Here is a 25105-nt window from a genome sequence, read left to right on the forward strand (position 1 = left end):
CAACAACTATAAAGACAACAGCAACACTGAAGAAAAAAATAAATTAAATAAAAAATAAAAAATTCTGTTTCCTCTAACTGCCTCATTGTCGTAGTCCTGTTATTGTACCTTTGTATTATGTGCTTTGTCTATTACAGTGAGTTAAGTCTTTTCTATCAGTTCAGCCACTCATAGTTATGAGACATTTTAAGTGAAAACACACTTACACACACAAACTAAGAGAAGTTCTGTGCAGAACACTTCAATCTGAAATTTGAATGCACAGAAAGGGTCTACTTGAAGGCTTACAAAAATCAGAGGATTCAGAGATCCAGACAAACTCCCCTGTAGGATAAACTTCAAATGTCATGACCTTTCCCTGGGACGAAAATCATGAAGCACTTCCGCTTCAGTCTGTTTTAGAGGTATAACAACTTTTACATTTATGTGTTTGAGAGTTTGGTGTTGACCTTTACAACCTTTACTTTACACATGTGTGATCCATATTAGATTTTACTGTAAGGGCACAATTACAGCAACACAGTGAAGATATTACACAAGAATACAACACTTTATCCTCATAAAGAACCATATGTTAAAGCATTTACAACAATAAGCCTTAGCAGACTTTTTTAGTTGTTATAATGGAAAAAGCACAGATGTAACTAATCATACAAACAATGGCTCAGGATCCCTGAGAGTCCCTGCAATACCTTTCAGCTGCTTTTCCCATATCAAATACATGTGTTCTTTTAATACTGCTATGTAGAAATATCTGCTGAAAAAGCAAAGGACCAATTAAAAGTTTGTTAGCCATCTTCTAAGATATTAGTAGAACATTACAATGTCACCAAAGCATGTGTGTCACAAGAAAGGATAGCTCTTTAACAGAACTTGAGGATTTTTAAAGCATCAAAAAGAGTATCTAAAGCTCTTTTTTATAATGTTTAACTTGTGTATTGGAAAAAGCAAGAGCGTCAACACATTTTCAATGTATCACAGCTAAAATGTTGTAAATGATGAGTGTGACTCTTCCTTTGCGTTGCATAATGAATACAACCTTATACTGTTCCACATTGGAAGGCCTTACTGGGATTTAAACCCAGAACTATCAGATTGAAAGGTAGCAGGCCTATGCTCAACACCACAGGGCTGCTAAGATGAGCTTACTTTTATAGGTCTTTTCATTCAGCCATTTGGATATTGTACTTAAAAAACAATGTCTAAGCTGTAGTGTGAGGAAAGTGGTTTAATTTTTCTACCATAGATAGTCCATGCCAGGATTCAAACCCGGGATCCTTGCATTGAAGGCAGCGATTCAAACCATAACACCACAGAGCTGCTTGACAGTGTATGCTTCTTTTGTTTTTGTTTTTTATTACATGATTTTTGAGTAGTAGGTTAAATGCACATCTCAACCACATTGTGAGGACAGTGTTTCCTTTCAATCTCACGTTGGAAGCCCGCCGTGGGATTAGAACGCTGAACCATCAGACTCAAAGGCAGCAGGCATGTCCACCACACCACGGAGCCACTTGGTAATTCCAGCTTTCTTAGGTCTTTTCATTACACCATTTTTTGTTGTAGTTTAAAAGCACAACTCAACCACATTGTGAGGAAACTGTTTCATTTCCATCTCACATTGGAAGTCCATTGTGGGATTTGAACCCCAAACCATAACATTGAAAAGTAGCAGGCTTATTCTCAACACTATAGGGCTGCTTAAATGGGCTTTCTTTTGTAGGTCTTTTCATTCAACGATATCGATACTGTACTTCAAAAGCACAGTTCAAACTACATTGAGAGGAACGTGTTTCATTTCCATTTTCCAGTGACTATATAGTTCTAACATAAAACAAAAGATGTTTGTATGTGAAATATAAAGTTACTTTTTAAAGTTCCCATCATTTTAAATCTTTTCATGGTTCCATGTTTTATGGTTTCATAAGTGTGTCCCTAAAAGTATGCCTAAGCAAGTATCTGTGTGTGTGTGTGTGCGTCTGTTAAGCTCTGTACTGCTGGTTGGATATCAGTGCTAGCTCAGGGATTCCTGTGCACATTAGTGGCTGCAGAAGTTGTAGTCAGGTTGTTTTGAGTGAATATGTGTGTGTGTGTGTGTGTGTGTGTGTGTGTGTGTGTGTGTGTGTGTGTGTGTGTGTGTGTGTGTGTGTGTGTGAGGGGGGGCGCTTACCCTCCCCTATCTCCCATTCTCTCCCTCTCTCTCCTGTTCTCCCATAATGGCTGCAGGATGGCGGCTCTGTGGATTCTCTCATTCTGCCTGGTTTGGCCTGTGTGTTTGGCCCTGACCCCTGCTGCTGAGCATCCTCAGCCCCACAACCTGCCCCCTGTGCTGGGCTTGAACAGCACTGATGGCAGCCTCTCTGTGGATTTGCCAATGGCTCTGAGAGTTTTCAGTGTGGACTACCACCATGTGCAGGCTCCCTTTGAGATCGTGCTGTGGATCATGCTGGCCTCCCTGGCCAAGCTGGGTAAGCTCCAGCTCAAACATGAAAAGTCAACATTTGAAGAGATGGTACTGGAGCTGGTTTCAGAGGTTTAAAATCTGATGTGAACGGTCTATTGTTGTGTCTCTTTATCAAATGCAGTATGAGTAATGTCATGTGGTTTGTTATTTAATAATTGTCTGTTTTGTTTTCCAATGTCATATTTTTTAATGTAAAGGTACTCAGGTGGAAATCATCTCTTAATCTACAAATATGCTGCCATAACTTCATGAAACTTCATGACTTTTACCCATTAGCCTGTTGTGTATTTCTTCCCAGGGTATAATGAAGGCTAACTGAATTTGTCTTCATTTTTAGAAAGTGAATATTTAACGATATACCTGTCTGTGTCTACTCCTGCAGAACAATGGATGATAACTTAACTAAATCCTCTGTTTTTACGTCTCTATCCTCCAGGCTTCCACTGGTCAGGTCGAGTCCCAGCTGTAGTCCCAGAGAGCTGTCTCCTCATCATGGTGGGCCTCCTGGTTGGAGGGGTGATCTACGGTGTTCGCCACTCAGCTCCTCCGACTCTCAGTGCTGATGCTTTCTTCCTCTTTCTGCTCCCGCCCATTGTCTTGGATGCAGGATACTTCTTGCCAGGGAGGCTGTTCTTTGAGAATCTAGGCACCATCCTCTGGTTGGTATTCAGTCAAAGATTTTACTTTAAAGGCACTGTGATGAGCTTTTAAGTGAAATCGCCTCACTCTTACACTGATGCCTCTGTATATGACCGAGAGGGTGAAACAAGATAATCAGAGAGAAAGTTGGTTATTTCTTCATACTGAATTTTAGTGCCTGTGTAAGGGTCAGACTTTCAGAAAAGAAACTAGAGTAACGATTCATCACTCACACAGAAGAGGCTTTGGTTAGAACTCTGCTGGTAAAGCAGTGAGAAGTAAGTTGAAGTTCATAATTTTACACAACTCGGAATTATCAGTAACCTCATCACCTGCAAAAAGTTGTCTTACAAGAAGAAAAGCAGTTTTGAAAGGAAGACTGGTTTATAATTTATTTGATTCCACAACAAATGCACACTTAGGCAAGAGCTGCGTCTTTATACAGAGGGTGATGGTGCTCATAGGAAATGCAGTTTTCATCCTGGATACACAGAGCTAATTTAGTTGAAAGGGGTCACCAGAATCAACACAATATGAAAACTCCCCACTGGGCCTTTAATAAATGTGTTTAAGCTTTTTTGAAGGTATAGAGTTGTTTTGAATTTAACTTGAATTCTTCGGGTAGAATTAAGTTTTCAAATGTGACAAAAACTGTAAAAATACCACTTGAAACTAAAACGCAGCTTGAACTTTTCGATACAACTCCAAATCCATTGATGATTTCTCGAAACAAGCATGAAAAATATAGTCAAAGAGGAGTTTAAAGAAAATTATGACGTAATACATAAGTAAGAGAGTGAACATCAGCATGTTAGTCTTTGTATTATAGGAAATGCGACATAAAGTTAGTGTTCAGCAAAGTGAAATTGGCTCATGCAGTGAGCAGCCTTCTGCAGTCACCCTCAGCTCTATGGAGCGTTCATTTATTGTTTTGTTCCAGGCATCAGGTATCAACTCTGTTTTCAGTTTAAGGATCTGATACATTCACTTTAAACATCTATCCAGCATCAAATGGCAGGCAGACAAAGCTAATTACTAGCTGTTAAATACATTTGGATAAGTGCAGTCAGTGAAAAGCAAAACAAAACCAAATGTAGAATAAGGACAGTAATGGACTGACACTTATCTGGCAGTCAGATTCAAAATGAACGTTGTCATTTGGCTGCTTACTATATAACTTAAAACCATTATTATATTAGTGTTGTATAAAGCTTATTGTGCTCATAAGCTGACTAAATAATGCTTATCACTGCAAGATCAAATTGATTATGATTTGGAAATCTTACTCTAAGTGGTTATGTATTCTTTTCTATCATCCTGAGTACTTTGCCTACCAGTATCATTATCATTTTTTGTAACCATGCTGCACATATATCATTCTTCTGAAGGTATGCAGTACTGGGGACCTTATGGAACGTTCTGGGTATTGGCCTGTCCCTGTACGGTGTTTGTCTCCTTGCCCAGAGCACTCTGGGTGACGTGTCTCTGCTCCACTGCCTGCTGTTTGGCTCTCTGATCGCGGCCGTCGACCCTGTGGCCGTGCTCTCAGTCTTCCAGGAGATGCATGTAAACGATCAGCTTCATATCCTGGTGTTTGGAGAGTCGCTGCTCAATGATGCTGTTACTGTGGTGAGGAAACAGAAGGGCATCAGCTGGTCTCAGAATCAAAGAAAACACCTTACTCTGTGTCCAATAAATGTCTCTTCCTTTCAGGTGCTCTACAAACAGTTTGAGTCCTTCCTTCGCCTGCCGTCAGTGTCGGGGCTGGATGTGCTGCTAGGGGGCTGCAGGGTGGTTGTAGTGGGTCTTGGTGGCTTGTTTGTGGGCCTCTTCTTTGGTCTGTTGGCGGCCCTCACCTCACGGTTCACCTCCAGAGCCCAGGTCATTGCCCCGCTCTTTGTCTTCCTCTATTCCTACCTGTCCTACCTGACCTCAGAGATGCTCCACCTCTCTGGGATCATGGCGTGAGTATTAGTTTTACCCCAAGCACACAACTTTGACAACGATAAGTAACATTTGATCATGTTTTGTAGATAGATAGATAGATAGATAGATAGATAGATAGTTAGATAGATAGATAGATAGATAGATAGATAGATAGATAGATAGATAGATAGATAGATAGATAGATAGATAGATAGATAGATAGATAGATAGATAGATAGATAGATAGATAGATAGATAGATAGATAGATATGAGAATATATTGAAATATGAGACGTTTACAGTCACCTTGTGGTTGTGAATCATGGGTAATGACCTGGGAAGACAGAAGTGCAAGGTCACAAAGTAGCTGCCATGTAGTGAAATGAAAGATGACTTTGTATTTTCTAATATCACCTTTGTGTTCAGTATTGTGACCTGTGCTGTGACCATGAAGCAATACGTGGAGGCTAACGTTTCCGAGCGTAGCAACACCAGCATCCAGTACTTCTTGAAGATGTGGAGCAGCGTGAGTGAAACCCTCATCTTCATATTCCTGGGTGTATCCACGATACAGGACGTTCACATGTGGAGCTGGCCCTTTGTCTGCTCCACTCTGCTGCTCTGCCTCGTCTGGAGGGCCACAGGTAGCTCAAAACATTCCCCTACCAATACACCAGCGATGTTGAGGACTAGGAGCTAGCTTGATTAAGCTGATCAAACTAAAGGAATCAATGTGTGTCTGTGCCCTGAAGGTGTCCTCCTGCTGACTGCTGTCGTGAACAAGCTCAGAAGGAATGCTGTGACCTTTCGAGACCAGTTCATCATTGCCTACGGAGGCCTGAGAGGGGCAATCTGCTTCTCTCTTGTCTTCCTGATAGATGACTTCCCAAAGAAAAGGCTCTTCATCACAACTACCATTGTGGTCATCCTCTTCACTGTCTTTGTACAGGTTTGAAAATAATAGTGCTTTTGAATGTTGACAAAAGACCATTTCCTTGAAGTTTTCACTTCATGGTTGATCACATTTGTTCAATTTGTTTTGTTTGTTTACAGGGGATGACCATTAAGCCTCTCGTAGAGCTGCTGGATGTGAAGAGGAAGAAGAGAGCTTTGCCTACTGTCAGCGAGGAGATCCACAGCAGGGTGAGAGATGCCTGTAATATGGTCTTAAAGACCCATCTTTTGAATACAATGCTGGATCTTTTCAAACACAGTGGTATTATTTTGGTCATGATAACCTTTTCCCCGGTCCCTCACGTATAGGCGGTTCTTTCTTGTAGACCAATCGGCAACCTCCAATCTTGAAATAATATCAAAACGATGGAGAAGTACTAAAAACTACAGTTCCTTGGGTGTCCACTTGAGGCTGGCTCTAGAAGCATGGGAAGCTCCATACAAACACATTCAAAAAAGTATATTCTTACAGCAAAATTAAAAACGTTTACAGATTGGTTTAAATAACAGCTTTGGTAGCTGAATAGATCATTTCTCTATCTACACACTCTGCTAGGGGGTTGCAAATGCCAACTGAAACTCAAGGTCTTTTGCATATTGTTAGGTGTATCGAAAGTTAGGTTGATCCGATGTTTCCAGTTTGGCTACTGCTGTCGACAGGCTCCAATACAACACTTTAGAAACCAACAGGTGACTTCCTGGAGACTACATTCATTACCAGCAAAGAGTTGGTGCCACTTTCAAACTAGTTTTTCTGACCGAGAGCCAGTTTTTTCAAGGTTGAAACACAAAGAACTGGTTCAGAACCAGTGCTGGAATGGACTTGGTGGACAGGGGGTAGGGATGCAAGATTCATATCTCACAGTTGTTTTCAGTGGGATACAGATAACCTTTATTTTTAACTTCAGATTGTTTCTAAAGTGCTTAAAAATTAGCTTTTTGGAGGTTTCTTTGTTTTAGTATCATGCTGTATGTACAATGTGTGTGTCAAATGTATCCACAAAAAGGAGAGGGACTACTTTGGTGTTGTTCTGTGCAACAGTATAACAAGGCAAAGGAAGGAAATATTGTTTCTCTTTTTTTTACTGTTTCATTTATTTATTTATTTATTCATTTGTTTATTTATTTGGATTTGCAGCATAGACACTAGCTTGAAAACAAAAAATAAGGAACACTAAATAGACTAATAGACGAATAGACTAAAGAAAAATGTCCAAAAAAAACCACATACTGTATCTGAATGATATTTCTATGTTGTGTTCCCTTTAAGCTCATCGATCACCTGCTGGCAGGAATAGAGGACGTGGTTGGCTACTGGGGGCAGCACTACTGGAAAGACAAGTTAGTTATACATGTTTCATCTTTACTTTATCTTCTGCCCTCAGATTTCTGCATACCTATTAAACCTGACCTGAATCCACCAGCAGAGGGCAGCAAATACCACATTCAAAAATGTCCTGATGATTCTCCTCACTTGAGACTGTCTATTAGCTACTGTAGTGTTTGTTTGATATATTCATGTGTCTGCCCGTGTGTGTGTGTGTGTGTGTGTGTGTGTGTGTGTGTGTGTGTGTGTGTGTGTGTGTGTGTGTGTGTGTGTGTGTGTGTGTGTGTGTTTCTGTGTTAGGTTTGAGCAGTTCAACAGGAAGTACCTGCGTCGTTTCCTTATACGAGAGGATCACCAGGCTCGCTCCAGCATCCTCAGAGTTTACCAGGAGCTGGAGAGGAGGGAGCAACGGGGAGACGAGGAGGCGCCACCACTGTGAGATCTCTTTCTTCTTCTTTTTTCTAATAAAATTTTTTTTTTAAGTTTAAAAAGATTATCATGGTTATCTGTTCCATCTCAAATCTGTTGAAAATTAAATGCTTCTATGTATTGGAGTCAGGTAAGAAGCAACTTCATAAGAATCTCTTTCATTAATACTTGCAGTTGTCTGAAATCAATCTGATACACTGAGTCAATCACCAAACTTCTTCCTACTTAAAACCCTCCACAATACCACTGAACACTGATTGATATGTCATTCTTCACAGCCCTGTTTCTGGCTATACATTGTGATCATTCACACTTTACGTTTAGAGTGGACCCTCGCTCCCACAGCCGCCCACTCTTACCAGAGGAGATGGACAGCATCCGGCGTATTCTCTCCAGGAACCTTCAAAGCTTCAACAACAAGGTAAACTCACAGTTTGGTCTTTGTTTGAGGAATCACTTAACATAAAATCAAATAAAGCAATGCCCTCTTTGTTCTTCTACTTCTCTGGATTATGTGTGTCGTCACTTCAGCAGACACCAGCGTACAGCAGACACACTCTGAACCAGGACGGCAGCAGGGACAGAATGAGGAAGCCTCTGCACAGACATCAGAGTCTGGGAGAGAGATACACCAGCACACAGGTGCTCCATGTAAAATCACATACACATGCAAAAGCATTTCAGATCAAAATTTTCAGATTATATTTCTTTAAATTTAAATAGAAAAGTCAGGTAATTCTATTTGAGAAGTTTAGCTCAAAAATGCAACTTACTGTTTTCATCTTTGGGCTAAAAAGACAAGACCATCTTTAAAAATGTTATATAAAAATGTCTGGATTTCTTTTCAGGCATTTACAGTACATTTTTAATTTTAGTTCAAGCATGTACTGAAAACAAGATTTATTTGTGACAAAATTTGAGTGTAATGATAGAAAAATCAAAGATCAACTTTTGTGGCAGGAACACGGTCCTGTACTTTACATTATTAATATCATTCAGCTTGATTAAACCCAATTAATCAATCAGAGGAATTAAATCAATATTACTTCAAAGAGCTGACTCAATATCATATGAAAAAACTCAAAACAAAGCAAGTGCTTATGTTTTCTTTCTATTGAAAAAATATTTCATCAGACCTATAATCCTCATTCACAAGATAAGTCTAGATAAGCATCTACTTTCAAGATATTAAGAGCAAAACCTAAGGCCCGAAGTGATTCTATTTAGTTAAAATATTCACCAATACATGAAGAAAATTTAATTAAAGGTTCAAATCATACAATTCTTGAAATAATAATGTTTCAAGATGGTTCAAGACACTAGTACATTTGCTCTCTGCATTCTGCATGTAATATCTTGAAACAAGATGTTTATCTGGACTTGTGTGAAAGTGACTTACATAAAGCTTACGAGATATTTTTGACTATAAATCAGAAAAAGAAACTTCCTAAGATTTGAGTTTTTGCGGATAAGCTTTTGGAATACACTGATTATTCTGCGCCATGCATGTTTTGATGTGCACTCTCATTGTGACAGGGGGAGGATGGAGAGTTCAGTGGCGTAGGCAGAGTAAGAAAAGGACTCAGCAGGTCTCACACAGGTAAAGTCACTATTTAATACAAGTAAATATGCAAAAACATGCATCAGATAAAATATGGAGATTTCCCCCAGGTTTTTACTTTCTATCTTAGGGAAGGACCTAAGGATATCTATTTGTTTATTGATGGTTGTGGCAGGAGCCAGGAGCCAGGAGCTAGAAAAAAAAAGACAACTAGTTTCACTACATCGATCAAATAAATAACTTTGTTGTCCATTCAGTACACAATTAAAGCTTTGCTTCTCCACTCCTGTTTCTTCTTTTCTGATTCTATGTTCTGCAAAAAAAACTGTACATGTAGGCATATCATCAAATCATTGCTGTGTTACTCTACTTCCTGACCTTTGACCCTGAAAGCTCTGGTTTGACATTCCTGTCTCTGCTCACCTTGCTCTCCCATTCCTCTCTCTGCAGTGTGCTCCATGAGCCCGAGGGTTGCCTTCCAGGAATCATCAGTTTCTGCAGCCTCAGCTCAGATAACAGATCTAAGTTCTTCCTCAGCTCCCGGAGAGGACCTGATCTCTCCACAACACCAAGCACCTGAGGGTGGAGCCCCTAAGAAACACCTGAGCTTTGTTTTTGAGAACGAAAAGGAGCAATGAGTAAAGATTGTGAGAAAGACAGAAAGAGAGGAAATGACTTTAAAGACTTCAGTGTGTTTGGTTATTTTAGCGTTGGCTCCTACAGTGATACCTCGTCTTTATGTAGCCATAGTTGTGGGTTTCAAGAGTGTTAGATAATAGGCCTCAGCAATTTCATGGATAACCTCCAATTAAAACTGTAAGGTGTACGAAATAATTCACCCTCTGGTTTTATCAGCGTGAGTGGTTTCCTGCTGCAATAAAGCTCCTTTTTTCTCACCTCTGAAACACCTTTGCTGGAGGTTTCAGAGCCATTTGCGTCCCTTGTCTAATTTATTTTCAAAGTGGCGCACAAAGTGTAACACCTACCTCAAAAATACCTTGCAGTCATAAATACTGATACTGGCAGTCCACATTACAGACACACACACACACACAGACACACACACATACGAACCAATCCTGCCTCTCCTTGTTTCCTTTATAAATGCTCAGCACAACCCCTGGTAATTTGACAAGGACAGGCTTACTGCCTCCTAAAATAACTCTTGCCCACCCGCCTGACCCCCCACAGTTACTGAAGCTTCTTTTCCCCACAGCTCCCAGCATGCCAGGGAGTGGCAGGGGGAGCCAGGCTGTTTGCTTTAGGACTGGGGCTGGGCAGAGGGCTGCAGAGTGGACACCAGTGAGGAGCTAAGGATTAACTGACCCAGGGAGAAACAGCAGTAAAGGAGGTTATTAAGTGGAGTTATGAGGGTGGGAGCTGCGACCTTGGCGGGGGGGATATTTGGCATATTGGGGACTCTGTGTTTCTTCGTAGCTTTTGGTACAGACTATTGGCTGGTGGCCAGTGACGACTGTGGACTGTACACATGGCCAACACAAACAACACTGATGGGTGAAAAAGATGCCAATGGGACTGAGGTAGGACAGATGTGACGCTCATTAGATTTGGCATTGAATATACACTATGTTCACTGACAACCTTACATCAAATGTGAACCCCTACTACTCCCAGTGCTCAGTGACTTTCAATGAAATAATAACCTCAGATGCGCATTATTTTTATCTCTGAAACAACACATGTAAGAACCACAAAAAGACCAAAGTGGAACCTGATCATATGCAATGTAGATGGTGGCTCACATGCAATGCTATTACAGGATATTTAAAGAGTCACCAAAGATGAGAAGTCTTACACTTCTACAAAGTTTGGAAAAGAAAAGTCATTGTAGGTAGATAGGTAAATTATACACAGTTACTGATGCAGAAGTCAAACTTTTAGTTTAGATTAAGGGATGTTGAAAATGGGTTCAGCTCACAAAAACAATGAATCCTTTAACTACTAACATTGTTTTGTCAGACTGATCTGGTTTATGTCTAAATCTCTGGTAGAATCCCATTTATTTAAAACTTCATAACCCAGTTTGTATAGAAGACTTTCTTTTTGTTTTTTATTAAACTAAGAGCCCACAGCCATGCTAATGGCTTTATGAACAGCAGTGTTTTGAGAAGGACGGTCATGTCAGCATGCTCACATACTCTTAATGAAAATGCCAACACTCTAATGTTAAGAGGGTATTGCCTTGATCACCATCCACACTTAAAGTTTAATATTTATTTGCTTATATTTGCTAAACACAAAGTTCAGCTGAGGATTGACAGACATGAGTCTGGTTCTGCTCGAGGTTCCTGCCTGTTACAAGGAAGTTTTCCTTGCCACTGTAACTTGCTAAATGCTGCAAAGTGCTCTGCTCATGGTGGATTAAGATGAGGTAAGATCGAGTCCTATCAGTAAGTGGGCACTGGATCGTATCCTGTCTGGTGTTGGGTCTTTGTTCATAATATAACATAGAGTACGGTCTAGACCTGCTCTGCTTGTGAAAGCGTCTTAAGATAATGTTTGTTGTGATTTGGCGCTATATTAATAAAGATTGATTGATTGAGGATTATGTGAGTCTCTTTATTACAACTCAGTTATAAATGCCTGCTCATGGTTCAGTGATCTACAGAATGCAACACTTGTATAGATATTTCAGTGTGGCCCAAAGTGGGCCACCCCACCAGCATGGCTTTTACCCTGGTGGAGTGGGAGGTTTCTTCCTAACCCTAGCCAACAAATTACATGATATTACCTCCATATAATGATGACATCATCAAGATAACTTAACTGTTTGTAAAGGCAGCATAGTACTCCGGCAGTCATGTAATCTTCATGTGAACATTCAGTGAAATGCTCCTTTATTTCTCTAGTTTATAGTACTGCCAAGTAAGTGCAAAGTAAGGGATACATTTCTAAAAGCTAATCCCCTGGTGAACTCCTCCCAGCATCACAGTACAACAAAGTCTTTCATTTTCAATAAAAGAGGATGATTAAAGTTGCCGTGTGTTTTGCAGCACCATCAATCATATTTCTGACAAGCAAATGGAGAGTATCACTCATGCGTGTTTCAGAAGTTCCCCCTGAAAACCTCACAGACGAGCAGGCCATAATCAGAACCATGTTTAAAGCCGTGGCACCAGTGAAGTACAGAATCACACAGAGCTGCTTACAGAGACATGATGACGAAGCTGACAAAAATGTAAGGTTCAGAAATTTGTGTGCATCTCTCTGTTTGTCTCTAATGGCAGACCGTCTCTCTCTCTCTCTCTCTCTCATTTAGATCCCGTTAGTGGAAGCCATCACTGCTCTTCCTCCATCTCTCACTCTGCACCACGAGGGCTTATTCTGGAGATGTGTGTTTCAGGTGGAGCCCACCACACATGCCGTCCTGGCCACCCTCTTCAGTATGTAGGCCTTGTGCGAAGACAGAAGGTTTTTGTTGGGACTGATCCAATGTGTTGCATGTCTTGTGCTCAGTAATGTGGTTAGCTTGACATGCAAACAAGGGCAGGAAAGAAAAATGTCTGTAAATTGGATATTTGACAGAAATGTACGTGAGAGGCCAGAAGAATGAGTTGCCGTTTGTTTCAATGTCAGTGTTTTTTGGCATTTCTCTAGATAGAACTCCCTTTTGATGTTTCTTGTTTTTCTATGGATTTTATAAGATTCTGTACGTTTAGTCAAGTTATAGGCCTCTAAAAACATGTTTAGAGACTCAAACTTTGTTTTAATTTGTTATTTTTCTGTTTAGCAAACCAGCCAGAGTCCAAGGTCTGTGTCCATGGTTACCTCTTCCCTCTGCCTGTTGCACTCGGACAGGTTCCTCATCCAAACTATGATACTACAGGAGGTAACACACTCACACACAGACTAAGAAACAAATGACAAACTCAAGAGAAGAGGAGTTACACAGACTTATAGACTCAGTAGGTGCACTGCTGTTGATCTGGAGGCTTGTCTTTGCCAACACCTTAAAACTATCCATGTACATTTTTACCAGAGTTTGTCAGCCAGTGGTACAAAGCAGGGGCGGTTCTAGGATCGGATGTTTAGGGGTGCTGGGCACCCAGAGAGCTGCCCGGCCGGGCAAGATAAATTTCACTGTACATTTTAAAGCAATTTCATTCCCTCATTTGTGAAACAAAAGTATAACACTTTTTGGGAAATTCTGTGACTAAACCATCAAATCTGATAATGGTTATTTAAATGCTGAGACACAGCAAAAGAGAAATGGATTGGAATCATAAAAGAAACATATGGTAACTCTAATTTCTGGGGAAAGACAACTCATTTTGATACAGCAGCTCCTCAACATATACATAAACAGTCTGTATGTTTCTGGAGTAAACCAGCCCCCTATAGTGAGTACCAAAAATATCCCAAATTGACATTGGAGTTATTTGTTGGACTTTCATTTGAAATGTAATGCACAACATGTAAAACACATTAACAGAAATTGACTTTGTCAATGTTTTTCTCTGCCTTTTTCCTTCTTGTCTGTATTATATAATTTGATAGGTTTTTCATGCCACTATTTTCTGTTTGTTTTCTTACCTGGTTCTTCCTGAACTTGCACTCTCTCCTCTCCTTCCCCTTTTTCATCTCTCCCTTTTTGGACTGACAATAATATACAAATAGATTGTATTGAAAAAGATGAAAAATTACATAAAAATTCAAAAACACTAATAACAAACTAATAGTACTAATAAATAAAGTCCTCTCGCTGCTCCTCTCCCTCTCTTTTTGTTAAGATATTTCGTTTCAGCCAAGTACTCTTGGCTGAAACGAGTATACCAAGTAATCTCTCAAATTTTAGGGGTGCTTCAGCACCTCGAAAAGGGTCTAGAAACACCTATGGTACAAAGAAACAAATAGCCTAGCTTCTGTGCCAGTACTCCGACTGCACCACAAACAATTTGGCCAAAATTTGAAATCTTATTAAGACATGTTGGATGAACTATCTTGTTTCAAAAGTTTTTCTTTTTGTCTTTAATCTTTGATTATACTCTTTCATCTTTAATTGATCATGAACATGTCTTTTTTTGTCTCACTTAGTCTGGGAATCTTAAAACTAAGTAAATGACTGTTAAAATGAGCTACATTTGTCCTTTTAGTTTTCACCAAAAGTCTAAAACGAAATCATGTTTCAAGATTCTCTAATGACTTTTAAGTTGCATAATTTAAGAATCACACAAAAAGGCATCTGTTAAAAATACAATTTATTTAATAGAGTTCTACAAACACATTTACAGACCAGGTGGAAGAAAAAACATACAATCACACATCCTCAGGCCTATTTCTATGGACAATAATATCACAGTTTTACCAGCACAAACACACTGTGTTTGAAACTATTACGAATATGATGTGTAATCAATGAGTTTATGTACTAATTCTGTATTCTGGGCAAGAGTGGGCACTGCCACTTCATATGCCAACAACTTTCACAACGCTGGCACTCAAAAGCAACAAAAGAGGAAACTACCACAAAGATGTCCTTCATCAGTCCAAACAAAGGGGTCAAGCTGACCAGGATCCCCTGTGGGTAATACACTTGGTACCGACAAGTACCTCAAGTATCCCTTAAAATCCTTCAGATGGAGCCAGGAAAGCTGCTTCCCCACTCAAAGATAGAAATCTTTCAGCTATTCACATAACATTCCCAGCATTTGGGGTCACAATACTTCAGTTTATAAGTACTTAGTGTTGGAACCAATCGGCCAATGGTTTAAATCTCAATGCAGACCAAAGTATGGAAATTTGGATGGTAGCTGCAATTAATTTCCTGGGAGGTTCCCATGAGCAAGGCACCAACTCTCCCACTGTTCAGGGCACCCCTCTCTGCTTCCCCTTCAGTCTGACATCTCTCCATTAGTGCATATTCATAAGATCCTGTTTGTGCATGGATGTGTATCACCGGTCTACATTCAATAACAGAGTGAAAAATGTGAAAAAAGTCTTCTTCTTCTTCTTCTTCTTTATCAAAGAGCTGAAAGCATATTTCACTTGTCACACTGTTTCTATAACTGTAGATTGTCACACCCCTCACGTTGCCCATTCTTAGAAAAAAAACACCCCACCTAGTTTGCGTGACCTCAGTGTTTTCAGTGGTGGATACAGACCCACAGCACATGCAGAAGTTTCTTCTCTCATGGTGTCCTGGTTTTACTTCTTGCAGTGTTTCGAGGTTTCTGGACCGTGCTGATAATCCTTGGCCTGGTTGCAGCTCTCACTGGTGGCTTCCTCTTGGTCTGTGGTGTCCCCTTCTTCAGCCACAAATTGTACAAGCTGGGTGGTGCTTTCCTCATCGTTGCTGGTAAAATATAGCTCATGTTCATGGGTGGAGCTCATGGTATTCATCTGTAGTGTTAAATATGCTGCCAGGGATATATGTGAGTGAACAGATACAAACACATGCTGCTGCTGTCAGCTGTTCATACCTGTCACATGACAGACAAATACTCAACACTGAGAGCAGCAGATGTCACTCTGCAAAACTGTCGCTATAACAACAACAGGTTTAAACAGTTACCGTGATAACAGCAGAGATGAGTAGGAGCTACATTCCTCTAGTGTTACTCACAGCAGAAACTGACACTCTGACACTCTATCTCTCCTCAGCCTGCTTGTTCCTGTTCATACTGCTGCTCTATGTTCTGTGGATGGAGGTGGTGGAGGTGAAGCGCTATGTCCTGCAGGAGAGAGGGGAGGCCTGTCCCAATGCTAACGTGTCAGTCTTCTATGGTCTGTCATTCATGGTGGCAGCTGCCGGTGTGCCTCTGGAGCTCATCTCTGGGATGGTGTTCATGCTGGTGGCCCGTGCGTTGCGTGCCAGCAAGTGAGCCCTCAACTTGCCATGTGGGTTAAGAAAAGACTGACCTTTCTATGTCGTGCACTGGGACTCCACCGCACACTTGTGGGATGTAAATACTAGAAGGAATGACATGATGGATAGCTCAGAGCCACCCTTTGGATGTCAAGTAGCATGCAGTCAGTGTCAATTTGTTTTATACCACTTTTCTATAAACCTTTCTTTCTCTAGAAAACAAATGATAGAATGATAATAACACACGTTGAGTTGCATTCATTGGGTTTATGGTAGAACACTATTTGTTGTGCAAAGACTGTGTTTTTCTTAACACTGTGTAGGTATAAATATCTTTTTCACTCAGTTGCATCCCGCTGTTATTCTTTTGATCATTGTTGTATTGATGCTGCGAATGACGAGTCCAAAGAGAGGAAGGTGAGAAATGTATGGATGAGCCAGCTGTGTCCCCTGTCCTGATCTTGGCATCCTATCAAAGTGGGCTGGCTGGAGCTGAGTAGGGTTGGAGAGAGGACTGCCTGGATGGACTAGAGACAGAAAGAGTAGGTTTTGATAGCGGGTGGGGGTGGGGCTATAGCAAGAGAGGGATGGATATAAGAGGGATAGAGGGTGAATTGATGCTCATAGGGGGGCCACAAGGGGGCTTTGAGAAATGAACAGCTGTTTGTGGGTTGGGTTGGTGTACAGCAGGCCAGCCACCTGCCTCCTTCACCCCCTTTACTTGTCACCCCCTCATTGAACTCCTTCAACTCTCTCTCTCTCTCTCTCTCTCTTTTTCTTGATTTGGACTCTAATGTTCAAAAACCTCAAATCTATAAATTCAGAACCCCCCCGCCTGGAGTAGATAATCCACTGACAGGCATCATCCAAGACAAAACGACCCATTCTAGTCTTCCCTCAGTGTTATCCAAATAGGACGCACAGACTCGTGATAGTATCATAACAGCCACAATATTAGATCATTCTCCTTTTCTATCGGTATGAATGGGCAGCATGTGGAGACAAGCGGGAGGACTCTCAATCACACATATCAGCTTTCATCATCTCTGCTGAGGAGCAGGAGTGGAGGGGTGGAGGAGTGGAGGAGTGGAGGAGTGGAGGGGTGGAGGAGTGGAGGGGTGGAGGGGCACGCTTCCTTCAAAGAACTGACTGATCAAGTATGTAAAAATATGTGTTCAAACACACAAACTCACACACACTCTGACAGTGATAAAGCTGCCAAGAACAAAATAAATTACTGTTAATAATGATATATTTACAGCACATACACAGCTGACCCTGCAAGAAAATATACTTCAGGGTGTAACACCGTAATATAGCACAAGCCATTCAATGTCACAGGTGGACTGGTCTCCTGTGATTTCATTCATTCTGGTTAATTGTAGATGTGGGTTTTTTTCTGTTAAAAAAGTATCTATTTCAGTTTGTGAGGATTACTTCTAATAGAAATCGCCGCTTTGCTTGGGGGAAACTTTGGAAGATCAGTGTAAATGTAAATGAAGCTTTCAGGATACAACATACTTTAACAGTCTGTAAGTGTTTTAATAAAAATTATTTCAATCAACAATGTAAACAAAATGTCAGATGGAGAGATATTCTCTCTGTTTTGAGACTAAGGTTTATAAATGTTTACTTTTAAGCTCACTGGCCTCAGAAGCAGCTAGTGATCATATATAATTCCATTATTAATCTGACTTTAACCAGAGACAAAACAGGCCATTCCTGACCTGATGAAGCCCTGAGACTGTAAGGAGCATGTCCCATCTGTTACAATAGTTGGTATCCCACAGATATTAGATTTTTTATTAGGAATCCCTTTTGCAGAGGTGTCAATCGTTATCTGCAAATCTGAATCATTCTGACAAGCCAGACCATTGTTCATGCAATATAAAAAAATATTGATATTTTTAAAATAATAACTGACCCCTTAACGTGTTATCAGTTTCTGCATTAACAGTAAAAAGAAGTCTTAGTGAAACCATCTACAAAGAATGAGAGATGGAGCAACTCAAAGCATACATGAGCTATCATCATAAAAAAAAAGACTGCTATTCAAATGATTGATAATTACACAAACAGGAATAACAGCACTGAAATCTTTTTTTCATTGGAAGAGTACACCCTGAACAGAGCTAAAGAGGCAGTGTAAGTCTGACAGTGAAAAAGTAATGAACTACTGGAGTAAGTACTTGGTGTAACACACTAAAGAGTACTTGTGGCTTAGTGATTAACTCCATTACCTCAAAGCAGCATTATAAAAGGATTGCACCCTTAATGAACCTTTACAACCGCTGACATAGGATCAATGGCAGTAGCAGGTAGTCAAAAGTAATGGCATGTAGCCTCTTCCAGCAGAGGTAAAGAAGAGACTAGTGATGGTGTATTGTAATTCTTTGAGTCCTATCAGTCAGAGGCTTAAACAGAAAACTGGCCCTTCAGGGGGCACTGGGTTAGAAGTGCATGGGGTCATTGGATGAAAATGGTAAATTCTCAGAGGACAACAAACGTGCATAATCCTTCCAGTGAAAATATAAATGGTGGTTAGAAGTGGTTAGAATATCCTAAAAACAAAATTAAGAAAACACTCACTCAAAAGTTGTATATATTTAGTACTACTATGTATTTCTCATGAGCTCGTCTACAAGCGCACACAGCTTAGCTTTTGATTATGTGCTCAGGTCAGCTTCTCAAAACAGGGGCTGTGCTGATTTTGATCCACTGCAAGTAGTACATTTGTTATTGATAAGTATCTCACACACCCAACTAAAAACTATCTGAGCTCTACTTAACAGAAATGTGGCATGTAGTTTTTGACTTTAACCTAGAAAGGAAGGGGACGGCTTTAACGTCACTTTTTTACGTTAACAAAGCTTAAAGTTCAGAATGGTGAAGCAGAGTTTGGATGATCACCTCTGTATTCTGTGGACTGTGTCTGCAGTGCATGAGGGTCCTAAAAAAAGGTCAAGGTCTGGATCCGAGACATTGTGCAGACTTTAATAAGTTACTGTTGGGTGAAAGCTTTTTAAACAACAAATTAATTTAAAATGGCTTTTACATTATTCATCACTTCAGGGAGCACATTTTCAAACATTCAGGTGCATGCATTGGACTCCTCATGAATCCCATAACTCATGTTTTTGCACTACTACGTTCGGACAGCAGAGGGCTCTCCAGCACTCCTCTTCTGAAAGAAAACCTCTCATGCATGGATGGACAGGGGAAATATACAGGGGGCAGTGAGTGGAAAGGAAAGGAAAGTGAAGGAAAGGAAAGTAAAGGAAGCAATTACTGAGCTGAGTATTGAGCTCGGCTTGTTCAGCGACTGTAGCTCTTGCTAATCATAGTTAATTAACTCTTATGTCTCCTCCCCTGTCATCCACAACAATGGAAACACACTATCACTTCATTTAAGGAAGAAATAATCTTGCACTTGAAGTGTCAGCAATTATGGCGTTATAATGTTATGCATATGGCATGGCGAGCATCACGTGAATAAAGACATGACATGATAATAAAGTAATAAATGCTTTGCAAATTAACCCCAACAGACCCAAAGAACCCGAAGAGCATACATCTTGTTGATTAGGGGTAATGAGTGTGTATTTGCATGTACGTGTATGTGTGGATGGATAACGCATAGATCTGTTTTTTCAGGCATGCTTGCATTATACACTGCTAATTGTCTACTATTTGCTTAAGGTCCCATATATGTGATGTGTCAGACAGCAAACAGCAGGTTGTAGCCTCACAGTTGGTAAGGAAAATTAACCCTACACGGACCCCTCACCCCTCTGTCCCTCTGGAGCACCTGGACTGAATACTGGTGGGCTCTAATCCAGTCAAAGACGGGGATACACTTAGTGAGAGCTCTTTACCTCCTTTCTCTAACTCCCTAACTCTACTATAGTGAGCCGATTACCTGCTCTGTGTGTGAGCCCCAGAACACCAGGCCCTAAGCATGGCTCTCAAAGTGTGCGTATGTGTGTGTGCGCGCCCTCGTGTGTGTGTGCTCATGCACGGGGCCAGACGGACACAGTTCCTCACAGATAAAGGTTTTTTCTCCTGTCAAAGATGACAGATAATAAGAGCTGATATGAGAGAATAGAAAGCCTTATGGCATCACTCTCGCTTTTTTTGTTTCTTTTGTACAACCCAAATCCCTAGAAACAACCCCCCCCACCCCACCCCCTCTGAACACACACATTTATACACACACACACATAATCTGTATTGCAGGGTAGTTGAGGTAAAGAAGGAGCAGGTGGGGGTTTGATGAAGAGTTGCTGTGTGTCTCTTTTCTATTTTTGTATAAATAGCTGGTGTGGTCCTATTAAACACAACCCTCCCTTTAAACATTCAGAATGCACGCACACACATGCACACACTCACACACACTCAGTGTTCATGCAGACAGATTATGTCTCAGACAGTCAGAGCTTCTGCCTTCAATTAACCTCACAAAGACAGGATCACTTACACACACATTTGATGATAGCAGGCGGGAAACACTGAAGAGGTGCGTATGTCAGTGTGAGTAACTGATATCAATACAACACACTGCCTCAACTACACTGCAAGGCATGACAAAACACATCATAAGTGATGGACAGTATGTCGTAAAACTTGTTCAAACTGCACAGTTTAATGTCTTTATGCACCATTACTGTTACTGTTGCTGTTTACAGGCAGTGAAATAAAAAAATTAAGGCTCCTGTCCAGACAAACGTAAGACATTAGGTCCAAGTAAAGAAATACTGTTTGTATCATGACAAAAAAGCTTTACTCTACAATTAGCAGGTAACTTCTTTAGACTGGTGTGATGAGGTTCAGACAGCAGTGATGCCAAACACATGCGCTAAAGCACTGACAAGGTGATCCGCGGTATTTGAAAGCATCTTTAACACACTTACTACATTAAGCCTTTTTGAAAACTTTCCTACGACATTAATATATGAGAAGTAATAAACATTTTGCAGTCATCTGTATGTTTTAGAAATCCACACTAATGTTATCATCTTTGCTGTTTCTGATTTGTACCAGTCCGAGACTACAGTGGATGGTAGACCAGTTTGTGTCGCTGGTGAAAAACTGGTGTTCCACAAAGCTAAATTGGTTTCTGTGTTTGTGTTTGGTCAAAGAAAAGGCTTCAGTGTTTTTTATTTTTTGTTTAACTGCTTTTCAAATCTCCTTTCCACTGTTGGTTTTCGTGAATTTTTGTTACTTTCTAAAGCACAAAGATGAATAAGTACGTTAGTTTTACACTGGGAATAGCCTTTTTTTTGCTGTACAAACAAGTAGAGCAGCATGAATGTGTTTTGAGCTAGAATGTTTTACAGTGAGAATGGTTATCCAACTCATGAAGAGATGAGAGGACAGAGCTATGCAGCAAACTTTTTATCCTGGTTCCAGTGTTTGCTGTTTGAAACAATTAAGCACTTTTGGTGCAACCCCCGCCGCGAGAATTGAAGCTAATGCGGAAGTGTTAAAAAAACTGCAGTTTCTCGAGTGTTCGCTTGAGGCTGGCTCTGGAAGTACCAGAAACCACATACACACCAATTCAAAGAAGCCGATCATTACAGCGGAAATAAACATGTTTACAGCCTGGTACAAAAACAAGTGTAGCATGGATAGCTCATTTCTTGATCGGCACACATTGTACAGGTGGTGAATTTTTTCATAACGCAGCAATTTCGAAGATTTTAAGATTACGAGTTTTCCATTATGAGAGGCACAGCTGACTTGTCTCTTTTCCTCACACTAGCTCGACAGAAGTTAGGTTGAGTTCAGCATTTCCAATATGGCTCCCGATTGATGGCTCGACGATCAGCTTCAAAACAGTGCAGATGGGTGATGTCATGGATACTACGTTCATTGTTTATACAGTCTATGCTTTGGGCATGTAAGTTCACGGCATATGACAAAAGGGTCAACCTCGCTACATGTGAGTCAGATCACTGGTTGACTATCACAGGTCAAATCTATCAATGTTGTCCTTGTAAAGGACAAACTAAAATTAACCAGAGTTCTACCTATCCTACATGCACCTGCTACTAATAGACAATACAGATCTTAACTGTCCGTTCTCAGAATGTTGTGGTTACTGAGTCCTGAAATCTGGATGTTAGTTGTATGTCGTCACACATTTGTCTTCTCATTTCCTTTCATCCCTCTCATATCAAATGCAGGTAAAAAATGTATGTGTTTTAGTCACCCCAGTGTTGTATTCACCACAGATACCAATCACTATCAAATTCAGTGCATAACACCAGGACCGTAACCAGGGTTTAGAAATGTGTGAGGACCAACATTTTTCTCTTGATGTATCAAGAGACAGAAAAAAAAGTGGCTTGTTTGTATCATTTTCTGAGACTTAATGTGGTCACAGGCAAGTGTAGAGCAAAATATGACTGGCAGGGGCTCTTCTTGAGTAGGGTGTTCACCCTTCAGGCACTCTCACCAGGCAAACCTCAGTGGCATGTCAGCCTCTCTGCAATGGAGGTCTGGATCAACAACTACCTGAGCCTCCTGCCCATGCATCAAACACAGTGAACCACTTCCTCTTCAGCAAGCAGAGTTGTCAATGTCCCGCCTTATGACTTGCCTTTGCCAATCATTCCTCATTAGCCATGCATCAACCTGACCCCCTAAGCCCAACCCTATCAGAGGCAGTGTAGGGCTTTATATCATGGACAGCTCTTAACAGCCTTGCTCCTCCATACATTACTGATCTCCTGTCATTTTATGTTCCAGCCCGATCACTGAGGTCCTCGAATGCTTCCCTTTTAAATGTTCCTCGTGTGTCTCACACAGGTACCGGCCAGAGGGCTTTCTGTTTTTATGCTCCTAGGCTGTGGAACTCTTTGCCTCTGGACATGAGAACGGCGAGCTCTCTGGGTGTTTTTAAAAGTAAACTTAAGACTTACCTTTTTAATCTAGCTTTTAATGTGAAGTAATTTATTTTAGCCCTGGACTGCATTATCAGTATCATTATTATTATTATTTTTATTATTATTTTATTATTTTATTATCATTTTTATTATTTTCATCATTATTATCTAAACCATTGTTTTAACATGTATTTATTTATCTTATTTATTTATTGTGTTCACCTGATCTCGTTAACTCTACCTTATTTTTAACTTTTATTTCCACTCTTACTTATTTTATTAATTTTACTGTGTTGATTTTCTTTTCTTTTTTAAGTATTTCTTCTTTTTTCATGCCTTCTATAATTCTACCATTGCTGTTGTTTTCTTACTGTCTGTTACTCTGTGAAGCACTTTGGGCTACATGTTTCTATGTATGAAAGGTGCTATATAAATAAAGTTGAGTTGAGTTGAGTTGAGTTGTATATTAAAGTGCACGCCATAAGTCTTCAAAGACTGTGCAGGCAAATGATTTAGAGCTCCCCCTGCTGACTGGCTGCAGTATAGGTCATAAACCCATCTTCCACAATGTTATCAAATGGAACAAAATCATACTATAAGATAAAAACACATGCCAAAAATGTTTTCCTCTACCATGGTTTCTATTATAGTTAGTTCTTATCATGCTGATTAATAAACATGTTCAGTTAAAAAGATCATCAGCTCTGTTAACCAGATTAGCAGCATAGAAGAGGTACAATGGTAGACACCATAGCCACTAACACAAGAGTCATTGCACTTTCCACAGCCATGCCTGCCTGCTTCAAATCAACACAAGAATCTGCTGTGGTCTGTACTGACCGGAGGGATCTTCAACATTTTATTGGTCAGTTAAATGCATGTTTTAAAGGGTGTGACGTCAGTCCGGCAGTACTACCAGCCAGGTCGCTTCCAGGCGCATGCCTTGGCTGCACCAGCACAATATGTCAGCGCCTATTAAGGCAGGCTTTTGGCTTCAAAGCTCATAATGGGTGGAAATGAAGGCATTTTCTCCATTCTATATAAAAATCAGTGCTTTATGCATTGGTACCAGTTTTGCTTTCAATCCAGACCTCAGTAACCTCATTGCAAGTTAGGGCTCTGTATAAGAGCAAGTTTTGATATCTTTGTTTTCAATCAAAGCAGTCAGTGTCACATCATATTGACAATGTTTGGCATTTTTTACATACGTCCCAGAATAATTCTTAATGTGTAACAGTGTTATCCTTTAATCAAATCAAATCAAATCTTGTATTTGTCGTGGTTTTCATACAGTGCAGCATTTACTTGATAATAAATGTGAAGTCAAGATGAATTGGTACAGTTCAATGCATTCATTTGTATCCAAAGACACTGATTAAGTATCAATTTACATTATTAATGTGAATGCAAAAAAATGTTTTTAAATGTAAAATCCTGGAATTTTGAACATGCAAGTAAAAATGTGATATAAAGAAGTTTTACATTCATATATTGGTATTGGCCAAAATACGATAATTCAAGGCCTTTTTTCAAGAGGGGGTCTCAGTCAGAGGCTCAGGCCATTTGGGGGTCCTTTGCAGGGCATAGTTTTGAACCCCTGACTTAAAATATCAGATGACCCAACCAAACCTGCGGAGAGAAACATTGAATTAGCCATGTGTCAGCAAAGTTACGGGAAGTTTTGTTATGATTCACCTTCACCTGATCTGGAGGGTCTGTGAAGCTGGTTTTGTATGTGTTTTGGTCCTTACACAGAGCTGTCTGCTGAAGAAACTGAAATCACTACTTATACAGTAAAATTAATTTGAAGAACAAGTAAATAAAAAAACAAAACATAGATCTAACCATAGAAACATGCAGGAGAGCTCTGTGTGTGGACAGACAGAAGAGAGGAGTCATTGCTTTGGGCTTCTGTCTCAACCATTCCCTTTCTTCTTCTCTACTGTATGTCTTTATTTTCCTTAAACATCCCGCTGCACACACACACACACACACACACACACACACACACACACACACACACACACACACACACACACACACACATACACACACACACACACACACACACACACACACACACACACACAGG

At 40.3% G+C, this 25105-nt stretch overlaps 2 protein-coding genes and 1 long non-coding RNA gene across 3 annotated transcripts; 2 read left to right on the plus strand and 1 right to left on the minus strand.

The window, feature by feature from the left end:
• Positions 1-1462: 1462 nt before the first annotated feature.
• Positions 1463-10231, plus strand: LOC117817492 (sodium/hydrogen exchanger 2-like). Its single transcript, XM_034690223.1, has 14 exons — positions 1463-1517; positions 2227-2468; positions 2901-3123; positions 4492-4732; positions 4817-5067; positions 5456-5673; positions 5782-5978; positions 6083-6172; positions 7254-7324; positions 7611-7745; positions 8064-8160; positions 8271-8381; positions 9276-9339; positions 9751-10231. Exons 2-14 carry the CDS (start codon positions 2228-2230, stop codon positions 9936-9938), a joined length of 2127 nt encoding a protein of 708 aa, XP_034546114.1. The 5' UTR covers positions 1463-1517; position 2227; the 3' UTR covers positions 9939-10231.
• Positions 10232-10667: 436 nt separating this feature from the next.
• On the plus strand, positions 10668-16534 carry LOC117817721 (transmembrane protein 182-like). The gene is made up of 5 exons (XM_034690477.1): positions 10668-10841; positions 12581-12704; positions 13052-13150; positions 15479-15616; positions 15922-16534. The coding sequence occupies exons 1-5, from the start codon at positions 10668-10670 to the stop codon at positions 16140-16142; spliced, it is 756 nt and encodes a 251-aa protein (XP_034546368.1). The 3' UTR covers positions 16143-16534.
• A 7361-nt stretch (positions 16535-23895) lies between these two features.
• On the minus strand, positions 23896-24994 carry LOC117817896. The gene is made up of 3 exons (XR_004632254.1): positions 24859-24994; positions 24715-24774; positions 23896-24642 (listed from the first exon to the last, which is right to left on the minus strand). It is a non-coding gene; the product is annotated as an uncharacterized LOC117817896 (long non-coding RNA).
• Positions 24995-25105: the final 111 nt, after the last annotated feature.

Source organism: Notolabrus celidotus, chromosome 8 (assembly GCF_009762535.1).
Source record: "Notolabrus celidotus isolate fNotCel1 chromosome 8, fNotCel1.pri, whole genome shotgun sequence".
Taxonomy (NCBI): domain Eukaryota; kingdom Metazoa; phylum Chordata; class Actinopteri; order Labriformes; family Labridae; genus Notolabrus; species Notolabrus celidotus.